This window comes from Aplidium turbinatum, chromosome 10, assembly GCF_918807975.1.
Source record: "Aplidium turbinatum chromosome 10, kaAplTurb1.1, whole genome shotgun sequence".
In the NCBI taxonomy this organism is placed as follows: domain Eukaryota; kingdom Metazoa; phylum Chordata; class Ascidiacea; order Aplousobranchia; family Polyclinidae; genus Aplidium; species Aplidium turbinatum.
In genome coordinates, this window is record NC_137481.1 from 21,614,357 (window position 1) to 21,636,768 (window position 22,412).

General features: G+C 37.9%; 1 protein-coding gene across 1 annotated transcript; it reads right to left on the bottom strand.

Moving 5' to 3' along the window:
* Window positions 1-680: 680 nt before the first annotated feature.
* LOC145779064 (uncharacterized) lies at window positions 681-22,182 on the bottom strand. The gene is made up of 13 exons (XM_082590637.1): window positions 22,043-22,182; window positions 21,558-21,623; window positions 17,247-17,406; window positions 15,239-15,482; window positions 13,152-13,218; window positions 12,386-12,513; window positions 11,015-11,210; window positions 8,212-8,311; window positions 6,895-7,299; window positions 6,476-6,609; window positions 5,064-5,211; window positions 3,921-4,293; window positions 681-2,779 (listed from the first exon to the last, which is right to left on the bottom strand). The coding sequence occupies exons 2-13, from the start codon at window positions 21,592-21,594 to the stop codon at window positions 2,753-2,755; spliced, it is 2,019 nt and encodes a 672-aa protein (XP_082446763.1). The 5' UTR covers window positions 21,595-21,623; window positions 22,043-22,182; the 3' UTR covers window positions 681-2,752.
* Between the last annotated feature and the right edge of the window lie 230 nt (window positions 22,183-22,412).

Below are 22,412 nucleotides of genomic sequence, written 5' to 3' on the forward strand. Positions count from 1 at the left end.
ACGCAGCTTCGTTGTGCGTTTAGCCTACAAAGATTAAGTAATATCGGCATTAAAACCGCAGTTCATTGCAAGCCCGGTTGTTTTTTCAGACAAAGAATCCGTTGATTTTACCATCATTTAACGTCTGCAGACGTTTAATCAATGTAAAGCTAACGGATTGTGCTGTCTAGGATTAGCTTTAGTCAAGACATGAGTACCAGCAGAGGTGTTCACTTTAAAATAACCGATCAACTGAGAACAGCGTAAATACACAATCCAGCCTGCAAATTAGTCATTTTTTTTGCAAAAATGTCTATAAACGTTGAATCGATATACAAATAACAAAACTGATTTGCAAGTTGGAGCTGGATGATATCAATATTTAGTATCGTTTTACATTGATTCAACGTCTGCAGACATTGAATCAATGTAAAAATTACGGATTTTGATGTCTGAATAAACAATACTTAAAGTTCTGGAAAAAAGTTGAAATAAAAGATTTGGCTTTGACATTATTTGACGCGACAAACATGGAGTTTCTGCTTGGTTTCCAGAACGTTAGGTATTGAAAATTTAGTAATAAGTTACACCAGTGTAAAAGAAATTTTGAATTTATGGTAAGCGGTGTGAAAATTACCGACACCTTCCCAGCGTTGTACAAGTTATACAAAACATACACCATTTACAATCAGACATAGACAAATATTTTGACACTTTACAACATAAAACTACGTTTTTTTTTTGTTTTTTTTTTCATCAACCTATAAACCTACAGAGTTAGCCGGTGCGATACGGTTGCATCGGTCAAGCAAATTATTTTTAAATCAGCTCTTGTTAATTCTAATTAAAGTTTTGTAAAAAAGCGAGCATATACAGCAGTTCAGCAAACTAAGCATCAAAAGTCAAACATGCTGATTAATGAACAATAAATGGGAACTACAGTAAAACGTTTGGTCAAAAACTATCATCATTTCGAATTTTCATTTTTGTTTGAAAGAAATAAAACCTAATCGTTGATCATAACTCTTTTGCCAGACGTTGCTAGTATGGTCAATGGTCATGATGTGGCTTATAGTGAAGGTGCAAGCTATGTGTTGCTTTCAGCGCTTACGATTGGAGACATTCAGCAAAGTCGCATAGAAATTCAGCCAAGCACTTTGTCACCATAAACCCTATTCCATCGTGCTGAGTGTCAACCAGAGAGAGGGTTCAATGGCATTTTTATAGAGTAATTAGTATAACCATCACTACCTAGCATCGATCGCACATCTACTGTACCTCTTCAGAGATAGACACTTAATCCATTCAGCCAGAATAACGTTCAAAAGTTATCAAAACAATCTGCAACCATTGCGTAATGCAGCTGAATCATTTTTTGTAAGACCTCAGAAAGTAACTCATCAACAATTAATTGCTTCTATTGCAGCAGCTTCAATAGCTTCAATTGCATCCGGAGCACAAAAATGCGTTAGCAAATAATTTCATTCCGGCCGCATATTTGTTCTAGCATTATGAAATTAGCACGATACCAAAATGATATGTTGTTTGAATGAAGAGGCAAAAACAATAAAAAACAAATGCTTTGTTCAAAACAAAGGCCTTTTTCGTTCAAATCTTTAAAAGACCCAACTTTGCACGAGTAAAACCGTTTCATGAAAGCAATGCAATATGTACAAGACTGCTTAATTAGTTACCATTTCATGTCTTCAGCAAAAGCTTATAGCGCATAGCCTAGTTTTAAAACTTTTAAAATCTTAAAACACTTCGACACCTCCTCAGAGAAACCTTGTCCAACACAAGAGCTACCTTGTAGAAAATATTTTTATGTTTATATTCTTACCAAAGAAAAGTTATGAAATAGTTTTAAAAGCTTACAAGGCACCATTGGTTGACAAAAGGATTTACAATTAAGTGGTGAAGAATTTTACTGCAGTTTTGAACTTTTCATTTAAGAGATAGTGACGAGTTGACTTGGATGTTTTGATTGGACGCCTGATTAATAGCAAGAAAAGCAATAACAGCACAATGGCAAAAGCTACATGATTTTTTTGTATTTTTTTCAATATTTTTTTTTTATTATTTTAGTTTTTAATACTACTTTTTTTTAACAATTTTTAACTATTTTTATATAATTTTTTTTAAACATTTTTTAAATTATATACTTTTTTTGTATTTATTCTCATGAAACTAAATCTACCTAAGCAAACGATGTCGCCTAATGGTTTCACAACTTTTGGCTAAGCGTAGGAAAAACTACACAGAAAAGCATTAACACGGTTGACATTGTCTACCCATGTTGTACAAAGGTAATCAAATGTATTTTCTTTACCCTGGAAGACCCAAAAACGGCATTCACTATTGCATGAACACACAACATGTGGTAAAAGCCTTTGAAAAATTTCCTCAATGTCATAAAAGAATAACATTACGACTTTGTTATATGGACAATGGACATGTATAGTAAAATGGCACATATCATTGTAATCAACTTAGATCTCCCAACTGGACACATCGGTATGAACAATGAGTATGAACAATGAACAAATGCAATCCATTATGACATCACACTGATGCAAAAATGACCATCTAGTAAAACTCATCTTTTTGAATAAATTTAATGTCTGCAGACGTAAATTAATTTCAAAATGACGATTTGTGCTAGCTAGATAACAGTAGTGCTTTAGCCAGCTAACTCGTACGGTCATTTATTGCCAAGTGCTGTGCGGTGGGATGCGGCGTTCATTGAAAGTCCAGCGAGGATCTGAGTCATCAGCTAACTCTTCTTTTGGGAGGAACCAAGCTAAAAAACAATTGAAAAAGTTTTCAGCAAACATACCTGCTACTCTTTCAAAAACCTTAATCTGTTTCACTCCTGGTGAGAGGCTCAGAAAGTTAAAAAAACGTGCAAAAATTAATCGGCAGAATTTGAAAACGATGAAGAAAATGACCTAATGTACATTTATTCAAGTTTTTTAAGTATTGCTGACTTTTTTAAGCATGTTTTTCAGAATTTTCTTGGGAACCCACCATGAGCGAAACGGGCTGTCACATTATTTAGGAGAGTAGCAACTATACCAATAGCTGTAGGAGCATAAAACATTTTGGGGATGCAAACAAAATTTTGCCAATTTTTGTCTTTGCAAATATACTTTTAAAAACGCAACAATTTATAATTTTCCCAAATAACTGACATTCCCCCCCCCAATTTGCGACGTTTTAATTGTAGCGAGAGTGCGACCGCCCACCCCTGCACCCCCATTTCCTATGGCTACCTATGAGTATGACTATTGTTGCTGTAGTTTGCCATGCTTGGCATTGAGCACTCTTTTTGTAATGTTGGTAATATTTATTATTCAAATATTTCTCCTATTGATAAGTAGGGAGTTTCTTTAAAGAGTTAATTATACAAAGAAATCGTTTTATTCTTTAACCGCTAAGAGGATGCAGCTTAGAATACTTGGCTTAGGTCATACTACAAGTTACAGTGCTGAAAAACAGTAGCTATTAAACTGGGATCGAGGCCGGCGAATTTCAGTTGGCCAGGCAGCAAGTGTTAAATCATTAATTTATCCTTCGACACTGTATTCATGCATTGAACTGCACGCCTCATCGAAATTCCTTCATTTCGCAGGAGACCATGAAATACCAAAGCATTTACACAGGATTTGCAGTGCATATCTTAGAGCTTATAAACCGCTGAAAGAAGTGCAGAAACTTCGATGGGACAGATGCGATGTGGAAGATCATCTTTGATAGAGGCGACTGACTTAGAGCGGGGGGTGGCTAGCCAGGGTCAGCAGGAAACCGTCGTCAAGTGTAAAAAACCTTCTCAATTATTAAATTTAACTTCCTTGCATTACCAAGAAATAAAGACAAACAAGTAGGAACCAAACTAGGTAGAATTTAAACAAATATACTTAGCAGTGATCCCAAAAACTAACCTGGAAAAATTCATTGATGGCGTCGCGTGCTGTTGTTTCCGATGCGTTCCTCATCGCAAGGAAGTCGCATTTCGGTTCTTCATCTTTGCGTGATGGAGAAGAGTCGTAAAGCACAACCAGAGGCTGTCCACTGTACTGAGGAAGAGTGAGATGTTGGGATCGTAATTGGCTCAGACCCATGGTGGCTGGTTCTGGCTGCGTGGGGTTGGGATAACTGATCGGAATAAAGTTTGAGTAAGCTGGTGGGGGATCTGCAGGGGGAGTACTCTCCGACCTCACAGGGGGGGTAGTGAAAGAGTCATCTTCCCTTTCTTTATCTTGCAATAGCAAGAAATCTAGCAATTCTTCGAAAGAAGCTTGGCGACCTTTTTTCCTGGAATAAAAATTAATCGATTACAACGCGATTGTATCCGTATGTTTTAACTAAACTTGTTAAAACGAAGGTCGGTCAAACAATTATAAGTCTACGCCTCTTCTAACTATGTTTATTGCAGTGAAAAACACAACACAGTTGGAGCAAGATCCTGAAAATGTCTGGAATTGCTCCAACATATCAACACAAAGTCTCACACCAGCTTCAGACTCGTAAAGTCAACAGTTCTTTTATTTGGACAATTATAAGCCACTCTGAGTAATTGAATAATCAAATCTGGCGCCATCAGAACTTCATCACTTTGAGTATTTAACAAAAGAGGAGTTACGGTCTTGGCCTTTGAATCGGTCTTGGCCATATGAATCCCCTTATTCCTCGGTGAACAGTAGGCTATGTGTTGAGAAAAACGAATACACTGCAAAAGGTAGAGTTGAAATTCCCACTTTGTGGGATTTACTTTTGTGTGTATATACTTATTACTGTGTAATCACCGCGGTGAACAGAGCCAAGGTTACATAGTTGTACTTTTTAACTGACACCATTGTGTTGATTAGTGTAGTGTTGAATCTTTATCTACGGACTGACAAAGGCTAAGATACGTTATTCCTGGCAATTTCGCATATTTGTAGAGGCTTTGAACCAATAACGCAGGGCGGGTTACCGATATTGGCTGAATGAAGTTTCTTAAAGTTGTTTGAAATGTTATTGTTTGTGAGCAATTCCATCTACTAGGCCGATCGAAATCAAGAATTGTGAAATAGTCTGATCACCTGATGGATTCTTCTATCTTGGCTCTGTCAAATCCCATATTTTCAAGTTGATACACAGTGGGAGGGTCTTGAGTGCGGCGTTCGCTTCCCTTCTCGATAACACTTGGTGAGTTGTTCAAAGTCCCAACACTCGAAGCACTTTCGGTATCTGAAAATAAACAAAACAGACAATTTTAAAGCCGCTTTTTTTCAACAAATTCATCCTACAGGTGGTGGAAAGCATTCAAACGACGCTTGCAAGTGTTATTTTAACAAAAACTTCTGGGAGTGGCAACTTATTAAGTATAAGATCGTGTTTACAAGCAATGGAACCCAGCTGAGATGCTACATCATTGCACTGTTTGAAAATGAAGACACGCTACTACATACATAATACAACAACATGATCAAAACCCTTTCGAATTAGCCAGTCAGTCTAGGACCCACCTTAGAATTTTGTGATACAGCGCCAGTATTGTGCAGTTGACACGCCCTTGCAAATAGCTTAACACACGTTAACAACAATTGGAAAACCTGCAATTTCAGAAAAGTTTGGCCCATAACTTTAGTTAAGTGAGTAGACTGCCCACTACAGTAGAGTCGCATTTTCGAGCAATTTTTTTCACCGGACGTGAACAGAATTATTTATTAAATGCAACTTCTCTCAGTTAATCAGCTATTATCAAATTTGTGCTACCATTGTCTAAATCACGGTTTAAAGTAGGCTAAGCAAAGTTTAGTTAAACTCTAGAAAAACAAAATTAAATACTGTTTTTCTGCTACTCACAAGACTGAAAGGCAACAGAAGTGTTTCCATTTAAAAGTATCAAGCGTAAATTTAAAAATAAGAATTTTGATGCTGTATAAAATTTCCAACAGTAGGCTTAGACTTACATAGGGTCTACAAGACTCTACATGATTAGTTGATTTTGAATCTTTATCCTCGGACTGACAAAGCCTTGATTGGTCATTCATTCCTGGTAGTTTCGCATACTTGTAGAGGCTCTTGACGCAGGGCCGGTTACCGAAATTGACAAAGTGAAGTTTTACGATTGCTCAAGTGTTGTTGCCGGGGAATTATTCCATTTACTAGGTGCCGCTGAATTGAGAGCAGTCCTGAAATGCGTTGCTCAAGCGCACACCCAGAGAGCCGAACCAGCACCGCGTGATCTTGAGCCAGGCGCGTAACCACTGAGCTAACGGGGCCATTGGCTTACATAGGCTCCGGCTTACATAACTAAAGCTTTTTTGATATACATAATCAATGTTAACGTAGATGTTGTTTAAGAAGTGTATAATACTGTGTGTGTGGTGTGAGACCATTGGGATAAATTTTGACCAACAGCTTTCAATGATCGGTTTGCAGTGCACGTTGGCGCTACCATGCGGTCATACTTAGTATTTTACACTTATAATACAAGAAAGTTTTGTACCTGAAACTTGAGAAAATTGCGAACTTCCCGTAGACGTACTGGCTCCAGTGTAACATGACGAATCATCCGTTCCGCTGCTCGGCACATTATTCATATTCGCAGCAGGAGGTAATGAGCTCTTCTGCTTTGTACGTCTGTCAAAACACATTTTTAAGCATTGCAAGAATGCAGTGGCGAAAAGCTTAAATTTTGAAATTATGGTAAAGCTCCACTTTTGTCTGCAACTTAAAATAGGTCAACAAAACCTAACCAAACGTCATGTAAGAGGATGGACAACGAGATACATAAGCTGGTTCACCTGTCATTATAAACAAGATGGTGCAAAGAATATAATTATAACCTTTGGATAAGGCTAAAGCACGAATATTCTTCCGTTTACCCCAAAATATGCAACAGAAATATTCCATTCACAATCTTACCGCTGCCTAGAATTAATTCTTCTTCGAGCGTGAGAAGAATCACTCCAGGAAGAAGAAGTTTGAAATCCGGACGTTGCAGCATCGGTAGCACGCTGAGTTTCCAAACTTAAGTGAGCTTCAAAGTCAGTCCTCCTTGGATGTCTGAAAGGTGCAGTATCAGTCCTCGGTTCGAAAAGTGCAGCATCAGTCCTCCACGGAAATTCGGAAGGTGCAGCATCAGTGATCCTCGGATGTTCAGAAGGTGCAGGAACAGTCCTCTTCGGATGTCCGGAAGGAGCAATATCCATCCTTTGCTGGTTGCGAACGTTTGTAAAGCTTGCGTTGTTTGGCCGTTTCAAGCGGGGAAACTTTGCAAGGACGTCCCGGATGTAGTCGGCTCCCTTGCACTCACGCAGGTACGGACATCTGGAAATGCAAATTCAATAAGAGCATCCAGGAATTGACATCAAATGCACAAGCGCTGCAGACTTTAAGAATATAATTAAAGCCAAAAAATTTAAAAGTTTCACTTTCAATCAGAATGTAGTCTTAATCCAAAGCTACATATACCGAAGCGAAACCAATAGATGTAAAAATTTAGGAAAGAAATTAAAAAAGGAACGCAAAGAGTGGCACAGAACACTTTGATTCTGTAGTGACACTATACATCCAGAAAGTACATGGGACTTCGTGCTTGAATTTGCAAACATGAAAAAAGTTAATCTTCTACAACAAACAAGACTAATTAGGATTGTCACAAACGCAATTGGATTGCTTCAAGAAACTTTAAAAGCAGCAATTAAAGGCAGCAAACTCAAAGGTCTTTGTCGTTCATAGGATGTAGGCCACATCGAAACGGGCTTTTGCCTGAGGATGTTTTTTATGTCCGGTTTTCTTTCTCCATCCTATTGTTATTATGACTGCTCATCCACATCAATATTGGAACTGGCAGATTCAATCCACAACACTTTTCATTAGGCTGTCATTCATTACTACATGTGTGCTTCTCTTTGTTTTTGTTTTATTTTTTGCTATTTGTTTTTTGGGTTTTGTGGCCGTGTTAACTACTGATATAGCCTACTACATAATTTTTCATTCAGGCACGTTATACACCTTTCAAGATTTTGCCACCTTTTCCCGTTCGTTAACGTGCTGGTAGGTTTATATCGATTTTTGTAGTTAGTATATTTTTCGTCCCGGACGCGTTAATGACGAAAAATAAAATGATTGAAATGATTGATTGGTACGATAAGTTAAAAAACGCCATGTAAAATTAAACAAGTGCAAAGCTGGTAAAACAGAAAACACGAGGTTCTTGCTTGTTCAATAAATACTCACTTAGGATACCACTTTGCATGTTCCTCAAATGGATCGTCATCTTTCTTCCACTTGTGAAGCCCTCCATCACAATACCAACATTTCACACGGTCACTTTCACCTGTGAGTCAAACAAAACTTTATGAGTAAAAGAAGGTAAAGTTTAACATCGCATATAGCCAGGAGGGGTAGACCTGCTCACAAGTTAAAAAGTTTCAAATTTTCTAGCTTCTTGCATTGTATCTCATGATTTTGACCATGAGAAATTCGAAAAATGAAAAACATTTTTCTCTCAGATAATTGGATACCATGCCTCAAGAAGCCTAAGCATTTCCATTTTTGCCAAAATCACCCATTTTTGACCTGTTAAGCCAGGGGTCGGCAACCTACGGCCCGCGGACCAGGTCCGGCCCGCCAGGCGCTTCGTTCCGGCCCGCGAGCAGTTCCAAGCAAAAGCACTTAAGATTACAAGGTCGCGGACACGTGATAAGTTCTCTTTATGATTCTATTGCTGCATTTGAATGTAAGCTGCGACTTTAGGAACACCAACTTCGTAATTCTAATTTTGCACATTTTTCCAATCTTGGTACGGTAACAACAGTCCGTCAAGTACGTTGAAATATGTGGAGGTTATTGTGGACATCAAACAGCAGTTTGCTTCCCGGTTCCAGGACACGCGAAGGCACAAACACGAATTCGCGTTACTGACAACACCTTTTGATGTGGATCCAGCCGATGCGGACAATAGCGTGCAGATGGAACTGATTGAACTTCAGAATAATACAACGTTAAAGTCGAAGTTTCACGTTACTTCTCCGGAAGTGTTTTACAAAGAACATCCTGCAATCCTATTTCCGAAATTACGAGATAATGCGAAAAAAATTGCATCCATGTTTGGGAACACTTATCTTTGTGAACAATTATTTTCCAAGATGAACTTTGCAAAAAATACACTTCGATCACGTTTATCTGATGAACATGTTAATGATGTTTTACAAATTTCTTGTTTCAATATCAAAACTGACTTTGGCAATTTGGCAAAAAAATGCAAACAACATCAACATTCACATTAAATTGTTACACACAATTGTTCTTTTAATAATCGGTTTCAAAGTAATAAATTCCTTTTATCATATCAATGAACATATTATATAAGCATGAATAGGAGTGTAAATATTTTAAAACTTCTCAATGAATCTAGTCAGGCAGAAAGAAACCTCAAATTTATTTCTAATCATGACGTTAAGGTGACGTCATAAAAGTCATGATAACGTCATTCTAAAATTTAAACTTGCACAATAACGATGTATTACTATTACTGTAAAGGGAAAGAGATTTGCTTACTCCTCTGCAAGACAAGACAGTGAAATTAGTAGGCTGCATTGCTTGTAACTTGTAAACAACTTGTAGCCTAACTGCAAAACTGACAATACCGTTTTTTAAAACAGACTAAATTTTCTGCATAACAATAAAGCTCAAAAAGGTGTGCCAAATCTCAGACTCAAGACTTCAATGCGTAGGTGGAAAAACCCTGTCCATTGGTATAAACCCTGTCCTGGGAAAATCTTGTTGTATTTTTAATTTATTGACTTGTAACTTTGTGAATTTAATCAGGAAGATAAGTCTTTCGAAATCCAAACAATAAATAGGCAAACAATGAATCTTTATAGTTGTCAGAAAGAACTAGAAAATTCATTTCTAAATTTTACAACTGTTTGAATACTACTGGCAGGGAAAAATCAAACGATCTCGCAACTAATATTGACACACTATGGGTAAACATTACGCCAAAACACAATGGCTAGCACATGAGGTGCTCTTCTGCAGCCCAAGCACTGAAAAAGCTGACAAGCAACAAAAAAACTTCATAAAGAAGTTAGTCCCTTTGCATTGTTAAGAGCCTGCGTTAGTAATTCAAAACCTAAGTCGCCAAGGAGGCTTCGTAATTCTCAAATTACATTTTGAACTTTACAGTGTGAAGCAAAGAAAAGGTAAAAGATACGGAATGAATTATTTTGTAAAGGATAAATCATAATTTTGTTTTATATTATGAACAGCTGACGTCAGTGTTCCTATTGACCCTTTGATGCAACATTGAAAAAATGCTTGGCAAAGTCAATACAGTGCGACTGCGTTTGATATGATATGATTGATATGGTTTGTTTCGCTTGTTCATGTGGTTTCAACACTCACTGCAGCAATCGAATCATAAACAGTAATAATCCGCTCTACCTCCACTAGTCCAATGAATTTAAATTTTAATATTAAACAATAATATATTATTCGATATTCGTCTGTTATCAGCAATTTTTCTGTACAAAGCTCCTGCAGCCTGTGTGGCAAAACTTGGATTTGCCTATGGACTATGGAACCTTTCTTGCTACAGAAAATAATATGCACAAGTCAAAATCTTGTCAGGGTGGCAAGATAAGCGGTAACAATAATTAAATAAACATAATGTAGGGCCGTCTTATAGAAACTAACACACCATGTGGTGTACGGTTGACGGGTTGAGCAACGCATTTCAGGACTGCTCTTCATTCAGCGGCACCGAGTGAATGGCATAATTCCCCACAACAACACTTCAACAATCAGAAAACTTCACTCTGCCAATCTCGGTAACCGACCTGCGTCAAGATCCTCTACAAGTATGCGAAACTACCAGTAATAACCTATGAAGGTTTTGTCAGTGCGAGGATAAAGATTCAAAACCAACCATATTGAAATTGTATTTGATAGCTGCAGAAGAAAATAAATATATAGCAAAAAGCAACTAGAAATTTCTCGTCATATTTTTTTTGCGTTACAATGCTGCCTCTCTCACCGCAATAGAAGAACCCAGCTTCGGCCATGTCGTCGAATGAGGCCGCCAATTCTGGAAATGTACCCTTTTTAAACGTCATTCTTCGTCGAAAGAACTCACTCATCTCCAAATGCGCTGGATTCAAACAAGGCACCGCTAGTGCCGTCCCTAGCGTGTCCTCTGACCGTGGAAGTGGAGAAGCATTTGATGGAGGTGGCTGTAAACAATACAACATCTGTGAAACCAAATTTTAAGCAAACGAAGAATTCGAAAAGGTATGAACTTGCAATCAAATTGATTGAAACTTATGAAGAGTCGATGTTAAATTATTGTGTAAATGAAACATTGCAATCCAGCAAATACCGAAACATACCTCGATTTAGAAATACTATACAGTACTTCAAAACGATGGAATATTTGAGGAGCCAAATGATAGGAATAACAGAAAAATACTTATTTAGAAGGCACCAAATGGAAAGCATGGTATAGCAGCACTGGACGATGCTACACTAACCTGGCTTTCCATTAGCCTTGAAATCTAAACAATCAAGTCTCATACAAAAAATGAAGGCAGGAAAGTGATGAAGAGAATAAAGATAGAAAGGTGGCTCCTGTGTGATGCAGAGAAACATAAAAATATTCCGAATTACATAAAGTAGCGGATCTGGTGGCTTATTACAACTACTACAGCGCATTAACTCGAAGAAACGGTGAAGGAAAAGAGAAAAAGGAAAACAGAAATATGCCAGCAGACAACACAAAATACTAGACAGGAACGACATGTTCATTTAATTTTCCTCATAAAAATTGCCCCAGACGAGTGTTTTCTCCTGCAATTTGCTTTTTAATTACTCTCATATCATTAATCTTGTTTGATTGAGTCATTATAGAGACAAAACCGGTTAATCGCATAAGATTCCTAGTCTAATCCACAAGATAATCTGATTCGAACAATCGCAAATATCGATCAAACGCATAAAACGTATTGACGCATTCACTTTGCGATTATTCGGTATCGTCTGGACTTGGGCTTCTCCTCTCAAAACTAATGGACAAAATTTCAATGATGCAGTTTCGATCGTTCCTCTTTACATGTCCGCATCATCTCCACTTCCTTGTCTTTCCTTAAATATTCTTACTCCCAAGATTCTTCTTTTACCTCGTTTTTTTTTTCAACGAAAAACTTAGCACATTCAATTCTGCGACAATTATCAAAACATTAGCTAGAAACAATATGGCAAACCATAGTCTTCAAACCCTCAGAGCAAGAATGACGCAAAATTGATTTTGATGGTTTACGGATTTACATAAAGCAGAAAAACACAAAAAAGCATCAGATAAAACTACAAAAACACTTTTACAGTATTGTAATAATATATTAACAAGAAATACCTGAGCTCTCCTTGTCCTGGTTGGGTTGACTTTGACCAATCGATGATTTGGTTGGCCCGAAGGAACATCAATCATCGACCGAGGACCAGTTTGTTGAGGTCTCGCTTCATCTGGCGCATTGGTGACAGCTGAGGACAAAATGACACTTGAACGGTTTCATCCAAGCTGGCAAAATGGCAACACTAGGAGAAATCGAGCTGCTGTGCTTTACACTCACAAAGTGAACATGTAGGTTTTTTCTAACACTTGAATCCTAATTGTTTTTATTAATAGTAAAAGCAATATGAGGTTATCAAATGTATACGTAGAGAAGAATTGGGTTAGACTGCCTCATAAGCTATCAAAACGTTACAAGGTCAGCAACGGACACTTAATGGAACGTTATGAAAGTCACCGTAAAGTGTCGCTCAACAAGTTAATGACGTCAATGGTGGCCAACAAAAAAATATGCACAACCGTTGCTGTTGACTTATCTCCATTTTGCAAAAACCTTTTTACTTCGTCTTTTAAGTAAGTGATCAGAAGCGTTTCATACACTTTTGGTCCAATCTTACAAGGTCAAAAATTAACCTTTGTCTTTGAAAAAGAAAAGCTGGAAGGGTATAGGCGATGGTGGTAGGTCAAAGTGTACCGCGGTCAATCGCAGCATACTTTGCCCATACACGAAACTTCGCCTTTTGAAAGACATAAGTCAACCGCCTATACATACACACTACAATTTCTTGAAGAGAATTAGGTTTACTCCATTTCTCATGAACGGGCATACCTGGAAGCGAGCGAGGTGAAGATACACCGTTCATGAGTTCTCCTAGTTCATCGGATGATGAGGAACACTGTGAGATGTTTTAAGACAATTTAGGTTCGAGGTCCATATCATGACTTAAAATAATCCAAAAAAAAGAAGATTTAAAGCCTATGCAAAGATTTTCTTTACAATACGATTAATTTTCTAGGAATTGTAGTATTACTTCGGACCTATCAGAAACAGTGAGATATATCAACTAGTTGTTGGTATGTACGGTAAATATAAAAGAGCAATACGACCACCATAGGGTGTTGCACAATGCACTCGCCCCGACCTTTTCAAAAAAAACACCTTGACTTTTTGGGTTTTGCGTTAAAAAATATTGATCATAAATCCGAAGTTTGAAAAAATCTCATTAACGTCTGCTCCACCCCACAGGGGCAGTTTTGTGACACATTTTGTAAAAAAATCAACTCTTTTGCCACTAGCGGGCGCTGTGTTAACGTCATATCATTAAATGAACTTTTAAAAAAACATGCTCCTTGGTTCTCTAAACAGTTTGAAAAAAGTTTGTCCAGATTGCGCTTCAGGGTCTGCAGATATGGGCATATTATTACTTATTTTAGCTCTTTACTGCCATTGGTGGCGAAAATGTAGTTTGCGTTTTCTTGACCACTACTCAACGGATTCGAGCATAATTTGACATAGCCCCCAGTTATGGTGAGGGTTTTGCCTCTAGACTTAGCCGTTGAAAAACTAATCAATTACGAGGAGGTTTGGTGATGGATTTGGCAAGCCAAAACTACTAGACATCAAAAGTATGCAAGGGCTTTCTTTGACACTGTTTGTCACGTTTGATAGCAAATAATTTTTTTTTTTTCAAATTTTGCAATTTCCTCAATGCTTTTTTTATGAAGTCTGCAGTAGCCTACAGTGGAAGAAAACAAAAAAAAGGCCGTTTGCATAGCGATTATAAACTCTTTGAAAGTTTGCAATGACTGAGAGAAAGGTGAAGCTTGTGACCATTGTTTTACATACATTCTTCCAAAACTGAAGAAAATCTTCAAAATTGTGTCCAGGTTGTAGAAAAATAAAGAAGGAAGATTCCTAACATGCAAAAACGTCCCAAAAGGTCTGATTGAGAAAAGCGTTTAGCGTGTTTGTATATCTTTTGTTGGTTGTTTGAACTGATGAAAGTTTAGTTATGTTACGGAAAAATGATACAATCAAATCACTTAAATTGATACTTTACTGCCCTCTAGAGGCAGTATTACAATAAGCAGTGCCGGAAACAAAACCCTCACACCCTACCATCGGGCTATGCCAAATGCTGTTCAAATTTGTTGAGTAGATGTCAAGAAAACGCAAACTGTATTTTCGCCACTAATGGCAGTAAAGAGCTAAAATGAGTACTAATATGCTCGTATCTTCAAACCCAAAGGCACAATCAGGAAACACTTTTTTTTTGAGTGGTGCAGTAACACAAAGGGCATGTTTTAAAAGTTCCTTTGATGATGTAACGCAGTGTTTCCCAAACTTTTTTTTAATAGTGCCCCCCTGGACAACAAACAGAGTATCAATCGCCCCCTTCAATGAAAAGAAGTAAAACCAAAGTTATTTTCCTTTCATCAAAGTCAAATTTACCTTACAATTTTCATTTTGTGTATATTGCAGATATGTAATTCCTGATGAGGACACATGTACGTGTTGAAAACGTTTGAGTTTAATTTTAATTATGTTATATTTGTGTATGTAATACATCATGTTAAACCCGCTGAAGTTACTTTGTTTTATTTCTCTATGATATAAATTTTCACATTTTTTTGGGTTTCTCACTTCGTCTCAAAGTTCATTCTTGAGCTTAAAGATTTTTCCACAATAAGTTAAATTGACATAACTTCAAACAGCCTTATTATGTTTTCAAATTTTAATAGAGGCATACATTCTTTATTTCACCACACGTGCAGAACAACGTTTGATAATGTCAAAACAATATAAAATCAGCAATCTTTGCTAATTGTTTTTGCCCAATGACGTGGTCAAATCATGCGACAAAATGTGTCTGTTTGCATTTCACATTACTCGAGCAGGAAATAAACATGACTTACTGTTCTGGAACGAGCATTGTCACTCCCTGCAGTCGGATAAGCTCGGCTGATTGCAACAAAACTAGTTGACGTAGAGGCTGGTTCAGATGATGATCCGAAAGTTCCCACAAATTCTATGGAATGGCTGACGATAATGCGCTTGTTTCTCGTGTCGGTTCCTAGCACCAGCTCACAACAACGCAAATGCCATTTTCTTGAACATGGATCGTCCAGAGTGGACCACTCTTGCTTACCTGCTCCGCAGCTGAAATCAATCAAATACCAAAATGTCAAGCCACGTTTAGATGGGCGTGGGAACTTTTGTTCTCAAACTCAGTTTTGAAGTTACCACCACTCCACCAGTGGAAGAATTGTTGATTAATTGTAAACTATTTATCAAAAAATATATGTGTCTCTAAGTTATCCCTCAAGCGCTTTGCTAAAGCGCATACCTCAAGAGTTTAACATAGTTGTTTGTCCTTTTTTTCGCCAAGCAGGGTGTTTATCCACTGAAATAAAGAGCCAAACATGCACTCTTTAAAAGGATAGAGTAGACTTACTTTTACAAACTACAGTCCGTAGTTCGTCCATTACTTTTACTCATAGCAGTGGTGCCGAAGTAGGGGGGGATGGGGGGGATATATCCCCTCCAATATTTTGGCAGCATCCCCCCCAATAATTAAGAAAAAAATATTTGCTATAAAGTTGTAGCCTACTTCGATTTAGTTGTGTGCAATCATCTTGCATTGTTGTTGTTTTTCTTTTATTGATGTTTGATCACAGGTCTAAATTGTCTTAGATTTAACGCTAGCTAATGAAGGACCTTCATTGAAGGTATTAAGGACGAGTTGGACCAGGCCACCGGCCACGGCACTGCAGTAATGCTTATGAGGAGACTCATTGTTTTAATATCCTGTGCAGGCCTTGTGTCGTTGGTATGCAATGGATTAATCTCCTGCGTTTAATCGTAGCTCCTAACTATAGTGTCTGCTGTTCTAATCTAAAAGAGCTTAGCAGGCATTGTCCGAGTTGGAAAAACCTCTCCATTCTCAAATACTCCAGCTGATTAAGATCCTCTTAGTTTGCCTGGTAAGCTCTGCTGCTGCAAGAGGTCATTTTCCAATCTGCATAGATTGAAAACCTTTCTGAGAAATACTTTGGGACAAGAGAGGTTGAATGCTAATATTATTTGCAGCATTCACCAAAATATTCTTAATGACATCAGCATAAATGACATTTCTAATGAGTTTTCAATGTGCACTACCGTAAGACACAACATGTTCGGTTGTAACAAGTTCTTGTTAAGTGTTTGAAAGTTATTATTTTTGTCATAAATTTGCAGATGTTCTTCTGTAGTTTCGATTGTTTTCAGTGTCCTGACTAGTGACTTTGTCTTATAGTGCACTAAGTGTAGTGATTCTAGTGAAGGAGAGGACAAGAAGAAAAGTATAACTTCTGTGTTTTTTTTGAAAAACTAAGTATTTATTGGAAGGTCATAAGTTCGAATCCTGCTGGAGTTACCAATTTTTCTTTGACTGCTGCAAGAATAAGAAACAAGCATTCACAAGCGCACTGGTAACACTTTTATCTCCATGATTTCTTATCTGTACCGTATATTATGCTGTTAGCAGCTAATTTACCCAGGTCCGGTGATTGTTTAATAAATTTAATACCTGTACCACTAAAATTGTGTACAAAAATTTGCATCCCCCCCAATGTTCAAAAATCGTCTAAAATTTGATAAATTGTTGAATTATCCCCCCCAATCCTAAACTAACTTCGGCACCACTGACTCATAGCCTAATATCATAATATGCATATTGTATAGTACACGCACAGTCGCACACCGCACAGTACACGGTGCATGACGAAACAACGTAATGAACTTGCCGACAGACATTATTTACAATTCAGGTCTTCACCAGCGGTTATTGCACCAAATACGAAACAATATTGTGTTGGAATTTTCACAGATGAAAAACCTTGTTGTCGTGCTACCACATCAACCATCATTTCATATGTAACCTACCTGAAGCACTTCACGCGGTCCTTGTAGCCTGTGTATGAGAAGCCATGGTTTGCCAGTGTACACGGATCAACAGGCGCTTTACTTGGAAACTTCACATACGTGCTCAATCTGTAGGATTCCTTCGCTGTATCACCAGGAAGTATGTACACACTCAACTGGCCTGAAAATTAAATTTAAACGTTTGAAACAAGCGTACGAGTACCCTACTGCATAATACACCTGAATGTGCGGTGGTAAAAAGATCACTTCAACATGAAAACTGCGAACAGTGACCAATTAAATCGTAATCCTCAAATGCTATTCAGAAATCAGAAATAAAAGATGCAACAATTACTATTTTGCTAGTGTATTGTAAGGACCACAAATCAAGCAAATTGCGGAATGGGAAGTATACCAGAAGTCAACTGTTAGTGTTTGTTCAATCACGTGACCAGACTGCTACAGCCACAGTCACTTGAAAACCTTTTCCGTTGATTTTTGAAAAACATGAACTTACAGCTTAAAAATAATTTAAGATTTAACAATGCAATGATATTTGGTTATTCTTATTAAACAAACAAATGCTTTTTATTGTTGAAGTAAATGTTTTTTAGTCAGTCAAACATGTTCCAATCCAAACCGCAACATCAATAACAAATGGTTGTTTCAAACAAGAGCAAAAACATTTCATAATCAGTCAACTTTCGTATGTTTACCCTCTCACAAGTTTAATGATGAAACTTTTGCAAACCGCATCCAAACCTGAGAAATATAACGTGCTCATTTTACAACACTGAGTCAAATAATTTATTCCACTAAAACAGATGGTTCTTCCACACTTCATGCAATGTATGCACAGCGCAATATCAAACCAAATATCCAATAATGTACAAGAAAACTATTTCTCATTCATTGTAGAAATGTTTATCCTTGGACTAAAGAAGCTTCTTTGAAAGCTTAATCTTGGTAGTTTCGCATAAATGTAAAGGCTTTGAATTACTGACACAGGCCCGGTCACCCGAGGTGTTGTCGGCATACTGTATGTGACAACACTGACAGCATTATAGACTAATTTCTTGCGTTCTTCCGGTGAATGCAGACGAGACTATCACAAGACGTTGAAATGATAACCAGAATTTTATTTCCGACGTTTCGTTAGTCATTTGCGACTATCTATTCCATTGCCCAATTAATCTATAATTACAATGTCTGGTGAACAGTCCCATTCTGTATTTACTGACAACACTGTAACAGCCCCATTTAATAATAACCATTATTTCCGCCTCAGTGACGTTCGGTGGCTTAAACCGTTGGGAAAGCAACTTGTAAATATGCTGCAGCAAGGTAGTAGGCCTAGGCACGAAGGGCGTAACCGTCGGGCGAAGCCCGAAGGCGTGTTGCCGAAGGCAACACTTCCAGAGGGGGGTCTGGGGGGCCTCCCCCAGAAATTTTTGAAAAACACTTCCAATTTGGTGCGCTCTGAGAGCATTTTCAAAACAAATCAAACATAAAAATCTGTCAAATTGTGCTTCGCCTTTGTCGTGATCATACATCCATTTAATGTTTAGAAGTCATGAACAATCTTAATTTTAACGTTGCAGGACCAAAATCCAGTGTTAGACATGGAATAATAGTTGTCTAAATATTTAATTCGTCATGAATATTCATTCTGAGATATTCAGTTAGGCCTACACTACAAAAACTAACACTTAGGTCTAAACATTACAACCGCAAGCAATTTGTACAAAAAGCTGGATAAGTTTGCCTCCTGCGTATAGAAGCTTAACAAACTAAATATTGCACCCGCACCTGAACGTTCATTGGCGAAGTAACGTTACATCAACGCTGTAAAAAGGGCAAAGGCATGACTATGAAAGCTAGTAGGCTAAAGTACAGTACATGGCGAGGAGACATCAAAAAACAGCAACAATTATTTCGGCATTATGATGCTTGTGCGGTGTACCGTGACGAGCACCATTCTGACGAGTTAGTCTAGCCGCTCTAGCAAATGTATGCATTGACGTCACTGGGAAAGCAAGACTCACCTGGTCTCACCATAACACATCTGATTGGCTAAGCAGCTGGTGACGTTTTGCAAAACGAGTGATGATTGGATAAAACGAAGGCGTTTTTTGACATTTTTGAATTTGGGTAAGCAAGTTTGATAGTTGCTTACCTTGGAGCCTCAGTGATTGTTTCTGACAGAAGCGTTTGCGTTAATTGGCATTTATAGGCAAGACATGCGGTTTGGTGAGGATTTAGACTACTCACTAGCGTTACGAGTAATTCTAGTCACGAATACAGTAATTTTCAAGTTAAAATAGACATGATAAAAATAATAAGAAGTTAAACCTAGAATTCAATCATTATACTTTGCATAGTTTTCGCTCAGGTAAGCACTGCTTTCCTTGCTTTCCCTCACCGATCGTCACTGTTCCGCCTCATGTCTTGCTGAATTCGCTCGCAACGCCTTTTTTAATTGATTGAATCTTTATCCTCAGACTGGGAAAGCTTCTTGCAGAGCTTAATCGTGGCAGTTTCGCATATTTGTAGATGCTTTGAATCACTGACTCAGGCCCGGTCACCGAGATTGACAGAGTGAAGTTTTTGATTGTTGAAGTCTTGTTGCTGGGAAATTATTCCATCCATCAGATGCCGCTGAATGGAGAGCAGTCACGATCAACAGCTATAGAAGCGACATCCACTACATGACTTTATGCCCATTGTTATTATTATTATTTTTTGTATTTCTTGCGTCTATACTTGTTTAAGTTTTTTTTCTGTTCTTTCTTCCTTCTTTTTTGTGTCAATTAGCAATTTAAAAACGCAATGCTTTCTTTCGTATAACTGTTTGAATGAGAGAGTGCAGACTCGACGACCTCCAACGCCTTCAGGGCTACGGTCTTTCACACTTTCTCATTGGATGCACACTGTACGTTTTTGTTTTATGTACGTTTCGCATCCAAACAAAAATAAAATTACCATTCACCCAGGCCATGGCCTACAATCCTTAACGTGCGTTGCTCAAGTGCACACCCCGAGAGCAGTGACGATCGGTGAGGGAAAGCAAGGAAAGCAGTGCTTACCTGAGCGAAAACTATGCAAAGTAGGTTATAATGACTGAATTCTAGGTTTAACTTCTTATTATTTTTATCATGTCTATTTTAACTTGAAAATTACTGTATTCGTGACTAGAATTACTCGTAACGCTTGTGAGTAGTCTAAATCCTCACCAAACCGCATGTCTTGCCTATAAATGCCAATTAACGCAAACGCTTCTGTCAGAAACAATCACTGAGGCTCTAGGTAAGCAACTATCAAACTTGCTTACCCAGATTCAAAAATGTCAAAAAACGCCTTCGTTTTATCCAATCATCACTCGTTTTGCAAAACGTCACCAGCTGCTTAGCCAATCAGATGTGTTATGGTGAGACCAGGTGAGTCTTGCTTTCCCAGTGACGTCAATGCATACATTCGCTAGAGCGGCTAGACTAACTCGTCAGAATGGTGCTCGTCACGGTACACAGCACAAGCATCATAATGCCGAAATAATTGTTGCTGTTTTTTGATGTCTCCTCGCCATGTACTGTACTTTAGCCTACTAACTTTCATAGTCATGCCTTTGCCCTTTTTACAGCGTTGATATAACGTTACTTCGCCAATGAACGTTCAGGTGCGGCTGCAATATTTAGTTTGTTAAGCTTCTATACTCAGGAGGCAAACTTATCCAGCTTTTTGTACAAATTGCTTGCGGTTGTAATGTTTAGACCTAAGTGTTAGTTTTTGTAGTGTAGGCCTAACTGAATATCTGAGAATGAATTCATGACGAATTAAATATTTAGACAACTATTATTCCATGTTTAACACTGGATTTTGGTCCTGCAACGTTAAAATTAAGATTGTTCATGACTTCTAAACATTAAATGGATGTATGATCACGACATAGGCGAAGCACAATTTGACAGATTTTTATGTTTGATTTGTTTTGAAAATGCTCTCAGAGCGCACCAAATTGGAAATGTTTTTCAAAAATTTCTGGGGGAGGCCCCCCAGACCCCCCGCTGGAAGTTTTGCCTTCGGCAACACGCCTTCGGGCTTCGCCCGACGGTTACGCCCTTCGTGCCTAGGCCTACTACCTTGCTGCAGCATATTTACAAGTTGCTTTCCCAACGGTTTAAGCCACCGAACGTCACTGCCCGAGAGTCGAGAACTGTGAACACAGCAATTATATACCTGAATTCAAGACGGACTATATAGTCCGTCTTGCCTGAATTACATTGCATTAAACAACATAAGCCATGCATTAAGCAACAATTAATTTGTTTTACTTACTAGATACTTCATTTAATTCCAAGGAACTTCCTGGCATTTTTGTTAGTATTCAGACAGGCGATATACCTGTATATTGTAAAAAGTGTTACAATTGGAGAAATGGGTACAATTGGAGAAACTTGGTTACACCACTGGAGATGTCTTGAGTTGGGGCTCAAGGATCTTGTTGGTACATAGTCCAAATTAACCTCTCAACAGCCTTGGTCATATCATAGGTAATAGGTATAGCTAGGTTTATAGGTAAGTCTAGTCTAGCCGCAGTATATGGTCTAGACTAGACACACGGAAAAAATGAAGTGGAACACCTAAAACAGGCTACAGCATGAACCCACAAAACAAGGTCATACAATAAATAGCGCAAATTTATTTCAATAATGATGTAGCCTAATGATAGTGAAATAATGTTTCTGTGGAAACAGGCTAAGAAAGCCATAAATTGGCATCCTTTTCACATTGAATAAACAAATAAAAATAATGCTATTCACTTGTTTTGCAAAGGCAGTTCACGTTGATAAAGTAAGTTAATCCGTCAACACTCCAAATTTCCGCAGTTGGACAGTGACAGCTTTAAGGTGATGGATTCAATTTGTAGCAATGCCAGTAAACCATTAATGCACAACACATTGCAGCTTAAACTTATTGCTATAAAAAGCATTTAGTTAAAAGAAATACATTTGACAATTATAAATTGCTCATGAAAAATTTAATTTTAATCAACAAAAATTTATTTTGAACTACCCTACTTCGTAGATTAAAGATACTGGCTAGATTTTCTTAGCCAAGGCATAGCCTACAGCTTGCCACTACAGTAAGCGAGTTTGCATGTTGAATGCCCACACATTCATCACTTTCTGT

Coding starts and splice junctions, on each gene's coding strand:
- LOC145779064 (XM_082590637.1), bottom strand. CDS start 21,594: ATGCCAGGAAGTTCCTTGGAATTAAATGAAGTATCTA. Junction 7,300..8,211: donor CATGCAAAGTGGTATCCTAA/GTGAGTATTTAT, acceptor TTGCATTTCCAG/ATGTCCGTACCTGCGTGAGT. Junction 2,780..3,920: donor CCATCAATGAATTTTTCCAG/GTTAGTTTTTGG, acceptor ATTGTTTTTTAG/CTTGGTTCCTCCCAAAAGAA.